At 43.0% G+C, this 14111-nt stretch overlaps 3 protein-coding genes across 3 annotated transcripts; all 3 read right to left on the bottom strand.

The window, feature by feature from the left end:
* Positions 1-6: 6 nt before the first annotated feature.
* LOC130520837 (protocadherin beta-15-like) lies at positions 7-1391 on the bottom strand (the record flags this gene model as incomplete). Its single annotated transcript, XM_057024555.1, has 1 exon — positions 7-1391. A coding segment is annotated over exon 1 (1068 nt), but the record flags the coding sequence as incomplete, so codon positions are not given.
* Positions 1392-2703: 1312 nt separating this feature from the next.
* LOC130520836 (protocadherin beta-15-like) lies at positions 2704-6164 on the bottom strand. The gene is given in 2 exon segments (XM_057024554.1): positions 2704-4770; positions 4773-6164. Coding segments are annotated over 2 exon segments (2424 nt in total). The 5' UTR covers positions 5506-6164; the 3' UTR covers positions 2704-3079.
* Positions 6165-6631: 467 nt separating this feature from the next.
* Positions 6632-14105, bottom strand: LOC130520835 (uncharacterized). The gene is given in 6 exon segments (XM_057024553.1): positions 6632-7937; positions 7940-8260; positions 8263-8688; positions 8691-9211; positions 9356-9493; positions 11616-14105. Coding segments are annotated over 6 exon segments (5064 nt in total). The 5' UTR covers positions 14048-14105; the 3' UTR covers positions 6632-6711.
* Positions 14106-14111: the final 6 nt, after the last annotated feature.

Raw genomic sequence — 14111 nt, 5'->3', positions numbered from 1 at the left:
ACCAGGGGACACGTCCTCAGGTACTGGATTGGTCAGAGATTTCAGCTGAATAACTGGGGCATTATCATTTACATCAGTAATCTCAATAATCAAAGTAGCAGAAGACCCCAGTCCCAGACCATCTTTCGCACTTATTTGCATTTCATATGTTGCCTTTCTTTCATAGTCAATGGATGAGGCTAATCTAACCTCTCCTGTTTTATGATTTAATGAAAACGGTTGTCTTTCTTCTGAAACATGATCAAACCCATAGGTAATTTCCTTATTCACTCCTTCATCTGCATCAGTGGCACTAACCTGCATCACTACAGTGTCTAGAGGAGAGTTTTCAGGCAGACTGGCTTTATAAATGGCCTGACTGAACACTGGGGCGTTATCATTAGCATCCAGCACAGTGACGTGTATGACTACAGTACCTGATCTCTGAGGAGAGCCTCCGTCTAAGGCTGTTAGTAACATCATCATTTCTTTTTGGTCCTCTCTGTCTAATTCTTTGTCTAATAATAATTCACAATATTTTCGATTACTAGTTTTAGTTTTTACATTTAATTTAAAGTGGTCATTCTGTTGAAGTGTGTAGCCTTGAACAGTATTTTGTCCGATATCTGCGTCGTGCGCTTCATCCAAGAGAAAACGAGCACCTTTGACAGCGGATTCACTTATTTCCAGTTTAATTGACTCCTCTTTAAACTGCGGTGAATTATCGTTTATGTCCTGAACATGGATACTGATCCGATGCAGCTCTAAAGGATTTTCCAGCACCAGTTCCTGTTTAAGGACGCACGACGCCCTCTTCTCACAAAGAGCTTCTCGGTCGATCCTCTCTTGTACGATCAGCTCTCCGGTATTCAGATTTAAACCGCAGTATTTTACACTGTTATCCTCAGTATCGATGCGGGCCTTCCGAGCGGACAGTCTGCCCAGATCAAGTCCCAGATCCTTCGCGATATTCCCGATTGCTGATCCACGTTTCATCTCCTCGGGTACAGAGTAGCTCACGTCTCCATTGACGGGCGAGAGAACAAGGAAAATAAAAGCAAGGACGCGGCGCAGCGCAAATCCGTGGAAATCCATCGTTACGGGGACGAACACCACAATGCTCAGCAGGTTAAAAACAACAATAATGACGTGCAGCTATTGCGACCAGATCACACGGCCCCTCGCTACAATCCTCTGCGAACTGTTTCTGTGTCAGCTGCTGCACAAGAACTGATTCTGTTTGCAGATTTGATGACGGAAGGTTGGAGAGGGACCTCGTCTACTGGTCCACACTGACACCATGAGTAATTGTGGAGGTATAACAGGCACCATTTAAATATTAAAAATCCAGTGAAACAACAACGATACATTATCAACAAATTCAAGAGTAAATAGAGAGAATAAATTATAATTATAGCAGACAGATAAACAGTGACTATTAGCCATAGACAGAGATATCTGGTTCATGTAAACTGTCGGTCCATAATGAGACGATGTAGACTCCCAGACATAAAACTGTACACAGTTCAATGCTTTTTGGATGACATTAATATTGATATTCTGCCAATTTAAGGTCTAGACTTAAAAGTGAGATAAAGACAAACCACCAGTATAAAAGAAGAATATTCTTCTTTTAAAAAAGGTGGAACAATGTAGTAGAAAATGTGAAGTGAAGGAAAATGTATTCCTACAGCAGGAGATGGATTTGACTCTCCAAACACATCAGCAAAGTCTGCTGGACCTTCTCTCAACAGAAAGACTGCTGTCACTCTGGAGGGTCTCAAAAACATCAGATCATTTTTTTTCTAGAACTTGTTGTCATGTTTACATCACAATTGTAAACAGCATTTAGTTCCTGTATCAAGAAGATCTCTGCCCGCCAAAATCCACAGCTGTTTGTTTCTCCATGAGGATTGAAACCAAAGAATCATGAAGCCTATTTAATATTAAATGGAGACATCCTGGTGTACAAAAGGTTAAAATACCCGTGAAAAGTCCATGAAGCTCTCCCAAACTTCAGCAAAGCAAATGAATGCAGAAGAGCACCATGGACAGAGACAATGCAGGAAACTACACAGAGAACATGTTTCACTGGTGAAACGTGAACAACAAGCTCCTGTAACAAAGTACACAATATGATTGAAATACAGAAGCAATGAGCACTTAAGAAGTTAAAAACAATGTTGGCATTCTCTCGCCTCTACTTGTGCTTTGTGAGGAAAATACACCTCCATTCTAGAGGTTTAATAGAGGATCACTGACTCTTTTGTGAGTCAGACTGAACCTAAGAAATAAACAGCGCTCCAGCTGTAAAGTAGAAATGCACCCAGCATATCTCAATAAAACTGAAAGAAGAATGAGCCCACATCTGGAACAGCTCTGATTTGTTTAATATTTGAGGCACTTCAACTTTAGATAACTATTTCTCATCCATGATAAATAACACAGCAAGTATTTAATGTAGTGTTGCTATTATCCATTGTCACAAATCAATGTGAACTTCTGAGAAGATTATATGTAACAAAGTAAGTTTATGTGTCAGAAAAGGTCTCACATGTCCAATAAAGTTAGTAAACTTAACATTATTTACAAGAGGTGATGTTTAAATTACTTGATGAGGCTGAATCTGACTGTTTGTGCTCCAACCAGAAACACAACTAGCTGAGGAGTGTTTATAAATCTACTCTCACCATAGACAAAAAAGCAGGACAAAAAGATACTCATCTTCATACGTAAAATAATCAAACTAAGGAAGCTTTCTAAAACACTCCAAACTAACCATGCTTAACCAGTTATCAAAATAATAAATAGTTGTTGAGATGTTAAATATGCAGCAGAAACAAATTCAGTCTCAGGAACTATTGAGAGCAGCAAAGAGGACAAGGGTTGAGAGGATGAGACAAAGATGTCAGCTTCTGCACCAAAGACAGACTGTAGAAAAGGTTTCAATAAATGCAACAATAAACAGAAAAGACAACATATTCCTGTCAAATCTGGTCAGTTCCCAACCAAGATAAGAAAAACACAAATTAAAATAACATTAAGTCAGAAGCAGAATAATGGAGTTCAAAGCCGAGTCAAAGACTTTAAATGTTGAAGATTACAAAATATAATTGACTACAGCGGAAGTTCTTCCTACCTCAGGTGAACTGTCAGATTCTCCAAACACATCAGCAAAGTCAGTGGGGCTTTTCCTCAGAGTCTGCTCAGCAGGAAGTGTGTTGTCATTGTAAGACGTCACAAACTTAAAGTCACTGGTTCTAGACCCTGTTGTCAGGTAGGCGTCATAATTGTAAGCGCTGCGTAAAGTTCCTGTGCCGTCAACATCGGCGTAATTAGGAGGGAGATAAGCGCTGGGGATGGTTACTGCTCCGTCAAACAACATTCTGGGCTTTCTCCTGCGACAGAACCTCACACCCAGGATGATGATGATGAAGGTCAGGAAGAAGGTGGACACAGACACCAGCGCGATGATCAGATAAGAGGTCAGTTTGGAATTCTTCTCATCATAAGAAATGTCCTTCAGCTCTGGCACCTCTGCCAAGTTATCAGAAATGAGTAAATACATGGAGCAGGTGGCAGAGAGAGAGGGCTGTCCGTTATCTTTCACTGCCACAATCAGGTTCTGTTTCATGCTGTCAGACTCAGAAATGTCCCGCTGCGTCCTGATCTCTCCACTGTGGACACCGATAGAGAAGAGTCCCGGATCGCTGGATTTGACTATATGGTAGGACAGCCAGGCGTTCTGTCCAGAGTCGGCGTCCACAGCGATCACTTTGGACACCAGAGAGCCTCCGTGTGCAGCTTTGGGGACCAGCTCGGTCATGAAGGAGTTGCCCTCCGGGGCTGGATACAGTATTTGAGGAGAGTTGTCATTAACGTCTGATATGAACACGCTGACGGTCACGTTACTGCTGAGAGGAGGAGAACCGTTGTCTCTGGCCATCACGTGCACTTTAAAGCTCCTCAGCTGTTCATAATCAAAGGACCTGACAGCGTGGATCAGCCCCGTGTCTCCATTAACAGACACATAAGAGGACACCGGAGCACCGTTCACCTCAGCGGCTAACAGAGAATAAATCACTGTTCCGTTTTGTCTCCAGTCGGGGTCTCCAGCACTAACGGAACACAAAGTGGACCCGGCTCTGTTATTTTCACTCACATATGCGCTGTAGGACTCTTCCTCAAACACAGGGGGGTTGTCGTTGATGTCTGCTACAGACAAGTGAAGCGTTTTAGAGGAGGACAGAGGTGGAGAGCCCTCGTCAGTGGCACTGATTGTAATGTTGTAATCAGACACTAGTTCACGGTCCAGTTGTCCTGTGGTCACCAGAGAATAATAGTTTTTAATAGAAGGAACCAGCTTAAAAGGGACATTTTGCTGAATGGAGCAGCCGGACCTGTCTGTTTTTTCTGAGTCTCTGTCCTGAACGTTGATGATGCCCACCTCTGAACCAGGGGACACGTCCTCAGGTACTGGATTGGTCAGAGATTTCAGCTGAATAACTGGAGCATTATCATTTACATCAGTAACCTCAATCATTAATGTTGCATATGCAACTAATCCCAGACCATCTTTTGCACTCATTTGCATTTCATATGATGACTTTTTTTCATAGTCAATGGATGAGGCTACTGTTACCTCTCCTGTTTTGGGGTTGAGAGCAAAAGCTTGATTAGCATCTGAAACATGATCAAACTCATAGGTAATTTCCTTATTCACTCCTTCATCTGCATCAGTGGCACTAACCTGCATCACTACAGTGTCTAGAGGAGAGTTTTCAGGCAAATGGCTTTATAAACGGCCTGACTGAACACTGGGGCGTTATCATTAGCATCCAGCACAGTGACGTGTATGACTACAGTACCTGATCTCTGAGGAGAGCCTCCATCTAAGGCTGTTAGTAACATCATCATTTCTTTTTGGTCCTCTCTGTCTAATTCTTTGTCTAATAATAATTCACAATATTTTCGATTACTAGTTTTAGTGTTTACATTTAATTTAAAGTGGTCATTCTGTTGAAGTGTGTAGCCTTGAACAGTATTTTGTCCGATATCTGCGTCGTGGGCCTCTCCAAGGAGAAAACGAGCACCTTTGACAGCGGATTCACTGATTTCCAGTTTAATTGACTCCTCTTTAAACTGCGGTGAATTATCGTTTATGTCCAGAACATGGATACTGATCCGATGCAGCTCTAAAGGATTTTCCAGCACCAGTTCCTGCTTCAGGACGCACGACGCCCTCTTCTCACAAAGAGCTTCTCGGTCGATCCTCTCTTGTACGATCAGCTCTCCGGTATTCAGATTTAAACCGCAGTATTTTACACTGTTATCCTCAGTATCGATGCGGGCCTTCCGAGCGGACAGTCTGCCCAGATCAAGTCCCAGATCCTTCGCGATATTCCCGATTGCCGATCCACGTTTCATCTCCTCGGGTACAGAGTAGCTCACGTCTCCATTGACGGGCGAGAGAACAAGGAAAATAAAAGCAAGGACGCGGCGCAGCGCAAATCCGTGGAAATCCATCGTTACGGGGACGAAAGTAAACAAAAAAACATCCAACGAGGTCAAACCATAATATTTGTTGAATATCTTCTGTATCGGTAATAATCTCTTTACTATCAGTGGCGACGCGTTTCCCAGCTGCAGCACAAGAGCAGATTCTGTTTTGAGGTTTGATGGGAGTCAAGGGTGGAGAGAGACCGAGTCTTCTGGTCTGCTGGTCCACACTGACACCATGAGTATTAATAGAGGCATAACAAGAACGTGGTGCATTTTTCTTTCCTTGCGTTTGAACAGTTTTAAGGATTGTTAAAATGACCAATATTGTCATGATAAATACACCATATCAATGGCACAATATATTATATTCCTTGTTTTATAATGTTGCTGTGTACAAGTAAATAAATGCCAAATCATTCCATCATTATATGGTCAATAAAACAATATCTTATCCTGTTGGAAAATAATGGAATCAAATTCTATCACAGAAGAATCCTAAATTACTTTCAAAGTCTTATCCACGCAAGAATCAACAACAATGCCAAAAGAAAATAAAACTTTTTTTTTCTGTTTTTTCTGCAAAATAATCTTCACCTCTCATAAATATGATTTCCAGATAAAAGTGAAAAAGACTGCTACTTAACCTCAAACCAGAGAACACACAAACTCTCTTCATATTTATATAAATTATGGGGGGCTGCTTAAAAATAATCTTGAGACAATAAAGACGTTTTTGCCAATATATAGCAGATAGAAAACACACATGACTCTGCCAACTAAGAAACTAATATATGTATTGGTTAACCCATTTAATATGTGCACATATTCTCATGCCCTGATTTTTCTATGTCAAAGAATTTACTCGAAAGAAAGAAGGAAAGAAGTAAAGAAAGAAAGAACGAAAGAAAAAGAATCTTCCAGCAGCTGCTCACCCAGGATCCACTATTTCTAAAGAAACATTGAAAGACGCCCTCAACAACCTTTGGTTATGTCCAGTCACTAATTATTATGATGTCATCATGGAAAAAAACATTATGCACTTTTTTCCACCATAAGAACGACGTTGGGGTGAAACAAGGACTAAAGTTGGTTAACAAGACATTATTTCTTGATAAAAATCAATATATAAAGGAGAATATATAAAAGAAAATATTTGATACCACTGCGATAAAGAATGTCTCGAGATGGCAACAGAAAAAAGGAAAAGATACTTTGAATCACAAGGACCTCTTAAATGTTTCCTACCTCAGGTGAACTGTCAGATTCTCCAAACACATCAGCAAAGTCAGTGGGGCTTTTCCTCAGAGTCTGCTCAGCAGGAAGTGTGTTGTCATTGTAAGATGTCACAAACTTAAAGTCACTGGTTCTCGACCCTGTTGTCAGGTAGGCGTCATAATTGTAAGCGCTGCGTAAAGTTCCTGTGCCGTCAACATCAGCGTAATTAGGAGGGAGATAAGCACCGGGGATGGTTACTGCTCCGTCAAACAACATTCTGGGCTTTCTCCTGCGACAGAACCTCACACCCAGGATGATGATGATGAAGGTCAGGAAGAAGGTGGACACAGACACCAGCGCGATGATCAGATAAGAGGTCAGTTTGGAATTCTTCTCATCATAAGAAATGTCCTTCAGCTCTGGCACCTCAGCCAAGTTATCAGAAATGAGTAAATACATGGAGCAGGTGGCGGCAGAGAGAGAGGGCTGTCCGTTATCTTTCACTGCCACAATCAGGTTCTGTTTCATGCTGTCAGACTCAGAAATGTCCCGCTGCGTCCTGATCTCTCCACTGTGGACACCGATAGAGAAGAGTCCCGGATCGCTGGATTTGACTATATGGTAGGACAGCCAGGCGTTCTGTCCAGAGTCGGCGTCCACAGCGATCACTTTGGACACCAGAGAGCCTCCGTGTGCAGCTTTGGGGACCAGCTCGGTCATGAAGGAGTTGCCCTCCGGGGCTGGATACAGTATTTGAGGAGAGTTGTCATTAACGTCTGATATGAACACGCTGACGGTCACGTTGCTGCTGAGAGGAGGAGAACCGTTGTCTCTGGCCATCACGTGCACTTTAAAGCTCCTCAGCTGTTCATAATCAAAGGACCTGACAGCGTGGATCAGCCCCGTGTCTCCATTAACAGACACATAAGAGGACACCGGAGCACCGTTCACCTCAGCGGCTAACAGAGAATAAATCACGGTACCGTTTTGTCTCCAGTCGGGGTCTCCAGCACTAACGGAACACAAAGTGGACCCGGCTCTGTTATTTTCACTCACATATGCGCTGTAGGACTCTTCCTCAAACACAGGGGGGTTGTCGTTGATGTCTGCTACAGACAAGTGAAGCGTTTTAGAGGAGGACAGAGGTGGAGAGCCCTCGTCAGTGGCACTGATTGTAATGTTGTAATCAGACACTAGTTCACGGTCCAGTTGTCCTGTGGTCACCAGAGAATAATAGTTTTAATAGAAGGAACCAGCTTAAAAGGGACGTTTTGCTGAATGGAGCAGCGGACCTGTCTGTTATTTTCTGAGTCTCTGTCCTGAACGTTGATGATGCCCACCTCTGAACCAGGGGACACGTCCTCAGGTACTGGATCGGTCAGTGATTTAACGTGTATTACTGGCGCGTTGTCGTTCACATCAGTGATTTTAATCATTAATTTAGAATCAGATGAAAGTCCGAAACCGTCGTTAGCGTTGATGCGCATTTCATAATTAGGATTGCTCTCAAAATCAAGTGGCCCCGAGACTTTAATCTCTCCCGTTTTACTGTTGAGTGTAAAACCTTTTTAGCCTTGTCTGAAATGCGACTGAACTCATAGGTCACTTCTCCATTGACACCCTCGTCTGCATCAGAAGCGCTGACTGTGAGGACGACGGTACCAAGCGCTGCGTTTTCCGGTAGATCAGCTTTATAAACGGCCTGCTCGAAGACCGGGGCGTTATCATTAGCATCTAGTACAGTTATCTGTATTGTTGCGGTTCCGGATCGTTGTGGGTTTCCACCGTCAACAGCAACCATCACGAGATTTACATTCTGCTCCTTTTCACGATCCAGTTCTTTGTCCAACACTAACTCGACGTTCTTCGATCCGTCGCTTCCTTCTTTAACGGATAATACAAAATGCTCGTTGTTCTGTAAACTGTATTGTTGAACCGAATTTTTTCCCATGTCAGCGTCATGGGCTTCATTGAGGTAATAACGAGCTCCTTAACGGCCGATTCTCTTATTTCCAGTTTTATTACATCCTTTGGGAAAACGGGTGAATTGTCGTTTACATCCTGTATGAGCAGTGAAATGCGGTGCACCTCTAACGGGCTCTCCAGAACCAATTCAGATTTAAGCACACACGAAGCCTTTTCCCCGCACAGCTCCTCTCTGTCAATCCTCTCCCGGATGACGAAATTCCCCGTCTTTAGGTCAATATCACAGTAGTGCTGATCCTCAGTATCGATACGAGCTTTACGAATGAACAATTTCCCTGCTTCCAATCCGAGATCCTTGGCGATATTCCCGACAATAGATCCGGGCCTCATCTCCTCCGGACAGACAGAATAGCTCAGGTCCGCGCTGCTGTTGCGCACCAAGACAGCAAAACAGAGGAAAAGGTCGAGAAGTAATTTTCTCCTGCTTTCCATTATTTCTTTGGAATAAACGTCGTAATAGGAATTGTAGATGATCACCACAGCTGAAAAATGCAGTCCTCCGCTGGTGGAACAATGACAAAGCTGCCTTTACTGTGGGTGGAGAAACATCTTCTCATATCTGCAAGTAAATGGCGACCCCACGAGTCTGTTTTCAATACTGCAACTACAGTCGGCAACACTGAAGCGTCAAGAAGAGCTTTTTCTGGTATTTTATAGAAGCGCAGAGTCTCACTGAGTTGGGTAGACCCCCGGGTGTGATTCAAATGTCGAGAGCATTTTCAGCACCAAGGACAGCGGCCGAAGACAGACGAGCAGGCTGAGGCAGCTCATGTAGCTCATGTAGCTGATGTAGCTCATGTAGCTCATGTAGCTGATGGAATCAAGGGTTTCAATACAAGAATATTGGAGAAATGTAGTCAAGTATTACAGGAAGATGGAGAGTGATTTCACGGTACACAAATCTTATTAAGTATGAAATTATATTTCTTCTTTGTGTAGACATGGCAGGTTAAGTTTACCTTGAATAAAAATGACTTTCTTTATGTAAAAAATGAAAATTGATCAACCTTGTTAATTATTTTAAATGGAAAATATTTAATTATCATTAAAATCATCGTCATCAAACACTCCATCACAGAAAGGATACCCGTAATTTTCTCCATTTGCCGAGTCAAAATTAAACTGATCTTTCCTGGACATCATAACTTGGTGTATGTAATTTAAAACATTCAGAGAGAACATTGTTTCTCCTTTTCTTACATATATGAAAGCCATTATTTTAAAATATTTGAAGTAATGGTTTGCAGTATCTCACTCAACTTATTGAGTTCTGCTTCCTTTAGTTTACTCATCTTGTTAAAAGTTGATGACTTTTGTCGGGCCTGAAACTTTTAACTCACAACAAAATTCTCTCATATTTAAATTACTGACAATTCATGAGACATGTTCTTCAATCAGGCTGTCTTGAAGTGACTCCAAGCAATCTAAAATTCAGCTGCCAATAAATGAACAAGGAACCATTGTGGGGCTCACATGACCCCTGTCGTTGCATCAGTAAAAGTTAAATATCATAGAGGAATAAAAACAACGTGTGTATTTATCATTTAATTTGGGCATCCTCCACAATTTTACTATTATGTTCTCAACAACACTTTATATCCACTTACTTTAAAAGGTGCTATACAAATAAAATGTAATATTCCTACTTTTTTAAAGCTCCTGCTCGGCCCAAACTCCTGCTGAATATACTGCTGTCTGATCATCACCATGACAACGGTTCATAAATGATGCCAGATGATTTTGGAGATGATCTGTAGAGAAGGGTTGGTCATCATCCTCTGATCCTCCAGGTAAGTCAGTGACTTCTTCTACATTGTACACATGCATGCACTCGAGGGCGGGTGGCAGCTGTGGCTGTTCACCACTATTGAGCTATTTCTGCTTTAGCTGGACAATAGAACAGTTTGCTTCAACATGCGGCCCAACTCTTTGCAGAAAGCCTGAGTTAGAGGATGCATACAGCTGCCCCATGAGAAGATGATTAGTGTTGACTGGGTCTGGTTCACAGGCATTAGATCACAAAGTTCAGAGAGAATTGGTCATTGTTGTTTCCTCCACCTCATTAAGAACTTCTCAGTGGCTCACGTGTGATAGATTTGGCCACCTTAGTGCTGCACAGATCACTATTCTAATGTCCTCTCCCTTATTCCACCAAATTGGGGGAGGTAGAGAAGAAGGGTTTTACTGGCAGTTGCTACGAAAAGAGCAGAGCTGAGCTGGTCAAAGCCACCTGCCACTCCATATTTCCAAAATGTACTGATCTCAGATCAGTAAAAAAGAGGAAAATGAGGAACGAAAAACTGAGAACTGAACTGAATGAAGAACTGAGAGCTACATCTTCACAAGGTTTGGACAAATGCCACAATCACACACAGCCCAGGGAACACCCGCTGCCTTGACAAGCATTTCTAATCAGAAATCACCTGGAAACAGGTCACTGAACAGCTCAGCATTGATGCAAACCAAACTAAATCCCATCACTGAGAGGACCTTCTCAAAGAGAATAATGACAAACTGATTGACACCCACATAGATGACAAATAACACTTTTATGCAACAAGAAAATCGTTTCTCCCAGAGGAAGCAGGAAGTTTGTTGGGAACGTATGAGAAAAGCCATCTTTCTGCTTTGAGGTGACCTTCCTTTTGATAAGACTGGAAATTTACAAATTTCACGAACAAGGGCTGAATATTTTGAGGAACAAGAATTTAAAACACAGTAGCAAAACTCTTCTAGACACCTCACACACACACACAAAACACAAATATGAGTGAAACTGAAATACCTCTAGCTAAGTGATGATTTGTGAATACAATGCATCTCTCAGAAAGTTCATAAAAAGATTTTCACTTCATTATGTAAATGAAAATATAACTTTGCTAATAGACAGAGACAACTGCTGAGGCACATTGTCCTTAATAACACATCAGTTCTAATCAAACATGAAATGGAGCTGGTGGCCTACCTCTGGAGACTCCTCCAGCTGACCAAACACATCAGCAAAGTCAGTGGGGCTTTTCCTCAGAGTCTGCTCAGCAGGAAGTGTGTTGTCATTGTAAGATGTCACAAACTTAAAGTCACTGGTTCTAGACCCTGTTGTCAGGTAGGCGTCATAATTGTAAGCGCTGCGTAAAGTTCCTGTGCCGTCAACATCAGCGTAATTAGGAGGGAGATAAGCGCCGGGGATGGTTACTGCTCCGTCAAACAACATTCTGGGCTTTCTCCTGCGACAGAACCTCACACCCAGGATGATGATGATGAAGGTCAGGAAGAAGGTGGACACAGACACCAGCGCGATGATCAGATAAGAGGTCAGTTTGGAATTCTTCTCATCATAAGAAATGTCCTTCAGCTCTGGCACCTCAGCCAAGTTATCAGAAATGAGTAAATACATGGAGCAGGTGGCAGAGAGAGAGGGCTGTCCGTTATCTTTCACTGCCACAATCAGGTTCTGTTTCATGCTGTCAGACTCAGAAATGTCCCGCTGCGTCCTGATCTCTCCACTGTGGACACCGATAGAGAAGAGTCCCGGATCGCTGGATTTGACTATATGGTAGGACAGCCAGGCGTTCTGTCCAGAGTCGGCGTCCACAGCGATCACTTTGGACACCAGAGAGCCTCCGTGTGCAGCTTTGGGGACCAGCTCGGTCATGAAGGAGTTGCCCTCCGGGGCTGGATACAGTATTTGAGGAGAGTTGTCATTAACGTCTGATATGAACACACTGACGGTCACGTTACTGCTGAGAGGAGGAGAACCGTTGTCTCTGGCCATCACGTGCACTTTAAAACTCCTCAGCTGTTCATAATCAAAGGACCTGACAGCGTGGATCAGCCCCGTGTCTCCATTAACAGACACATAAGAGGACACCGGAGCACCGTTCACCTCAGCGGCTAACAGAGAATAAATCACGGTACCGTTTTGTCTCCAGTCGGGGTCTCCAGCACTAACGGAACACAAAGTGGACCCGGCTCTGTTATTTTCACTCACATATGCGCTGTAGGACTCTTCCTCAAACACAGGGGGGTTGTCGTTGATGTCTGCTACAGACAAGTGAAGCGTTTTAGAGGAGGACAGAGGTGGAGAGCCCTCGTCAGTGGCACTGATTGTAATGTTGTAATCAGACACTAGTTCACGGTCCAGTTGTCCTGTGGTCACCAGAGAATAATAGTTTTTAATAGAAGGAACCAGCTTAAAAGGGACGTTTTGCTGAATGGAGCAGCGGACCTGTCTGTTATTTTCTGAGTCTCTGTCCTGAACGTTGATGATGCCCACCTCTGAACCAGGGGACACGTCCTCAGGTACTGGATTGGTCAGTGATTTAATGAAAGTAATAGGTGCATTGTCATTGACATCGGTTATTTCAATAATTAATGTGGAGGACGACACTAATCCAGGACCATCTGTTGCCGTAATTTGCAGTTCATAGGTAGATAACTCCTCAAAATCTATCAAACCACTCACTTTAACTTCACCAGTAATTTGATCAATAGAAAATACATTGTTATTGTCATCTGAAATATGATCAAAATCATATATCACTTGTCCGTTGATTCCCTCATCTGCATCAGTGGCACTAACCTGCATCACTACAGTGTCTAGAGGAGAGTTTTCAGGCAGACTGGCTTTATAAACGGCCTGACTGAACACTGGGGCGTTATCATTAGCATCCAGCACAGTGACGTGTATGACTACAGTACCTGATCTCTGAGGAGAGCCTCCGTCTACAGCCTCAAGCACAAAATCTATTTCCTTCTGCGTTTCTCGATCTAATTCCTTTTCTAGTACCAACTCTCCATATTTTCCTCCCCCTTTTTTGGCAACAGTATTCAATTTAAAGTGTTCATTTGCTTCAACATTATAGCCTTGAATTGCGTTTTGGCCGATGTCGGCATCGTGGGCCTCATCTAAGCGGTAGCGGCTTCCTTTTGGGGCCGATTCGCTAATTTCGAATTTGATCGTGTCCTTTTTAAACTGAGGCGAATTATCATTCACGTCTTGAACGTGGAGATTAATGCGGTGCAGCTCTAATGGGTTCTCAAAAACAAGGTCCTGTTTCAAAATGCAAGATGCCTTCTTGCCACAGAGGCCATCTCTGTCGATCCTGTCTGCAACAATGAGAGCGCCGGTGCTCAAATTAATGTTACAGTGTCTTTTGTTATTTCCGTCCGCATCAATTCGCGCTTTCCGTGCAGCCAGAGTCCCAACATTAAGCCCCATATCTTTAGCAATATTTCCGACAACTGAGTCGCGTTCCATCTCCTCTGGAAAAGAATAAGATACATCTCCGCGGACGGCTTGCAGCGAGAGAAGAAATATTCCAAACGACACGGCCAGGTCGACCGCTGAGAATGCTGACAATCCCATTTCCCGAAGCAAAAACACCAGGTCCACCACAACACAGGAATAAAAGGCAAAATGATCTCGAAGA

This window comes from Takifugu flavidus, unplaced genomic scaffold, assembly GCF_003711565.1.
Source record: "Takifugu flavidus isolate HTHZ2018 unplaced genomic scaffold, ASM371156v2 ctg550, whole genome shotgun sequence".
Classification (NCBI taxonomy): Eukaryota; Metazoa; Chordata; class Actinopteri; order Tetraodontiformes; family Tetraodontidae; genus Takifugu; species Takifugu flavidus.
Note: the sequence above shows the minus strand (reverse complement) of the source record. Positions and strands in the feature narration are given on the sequence as shown.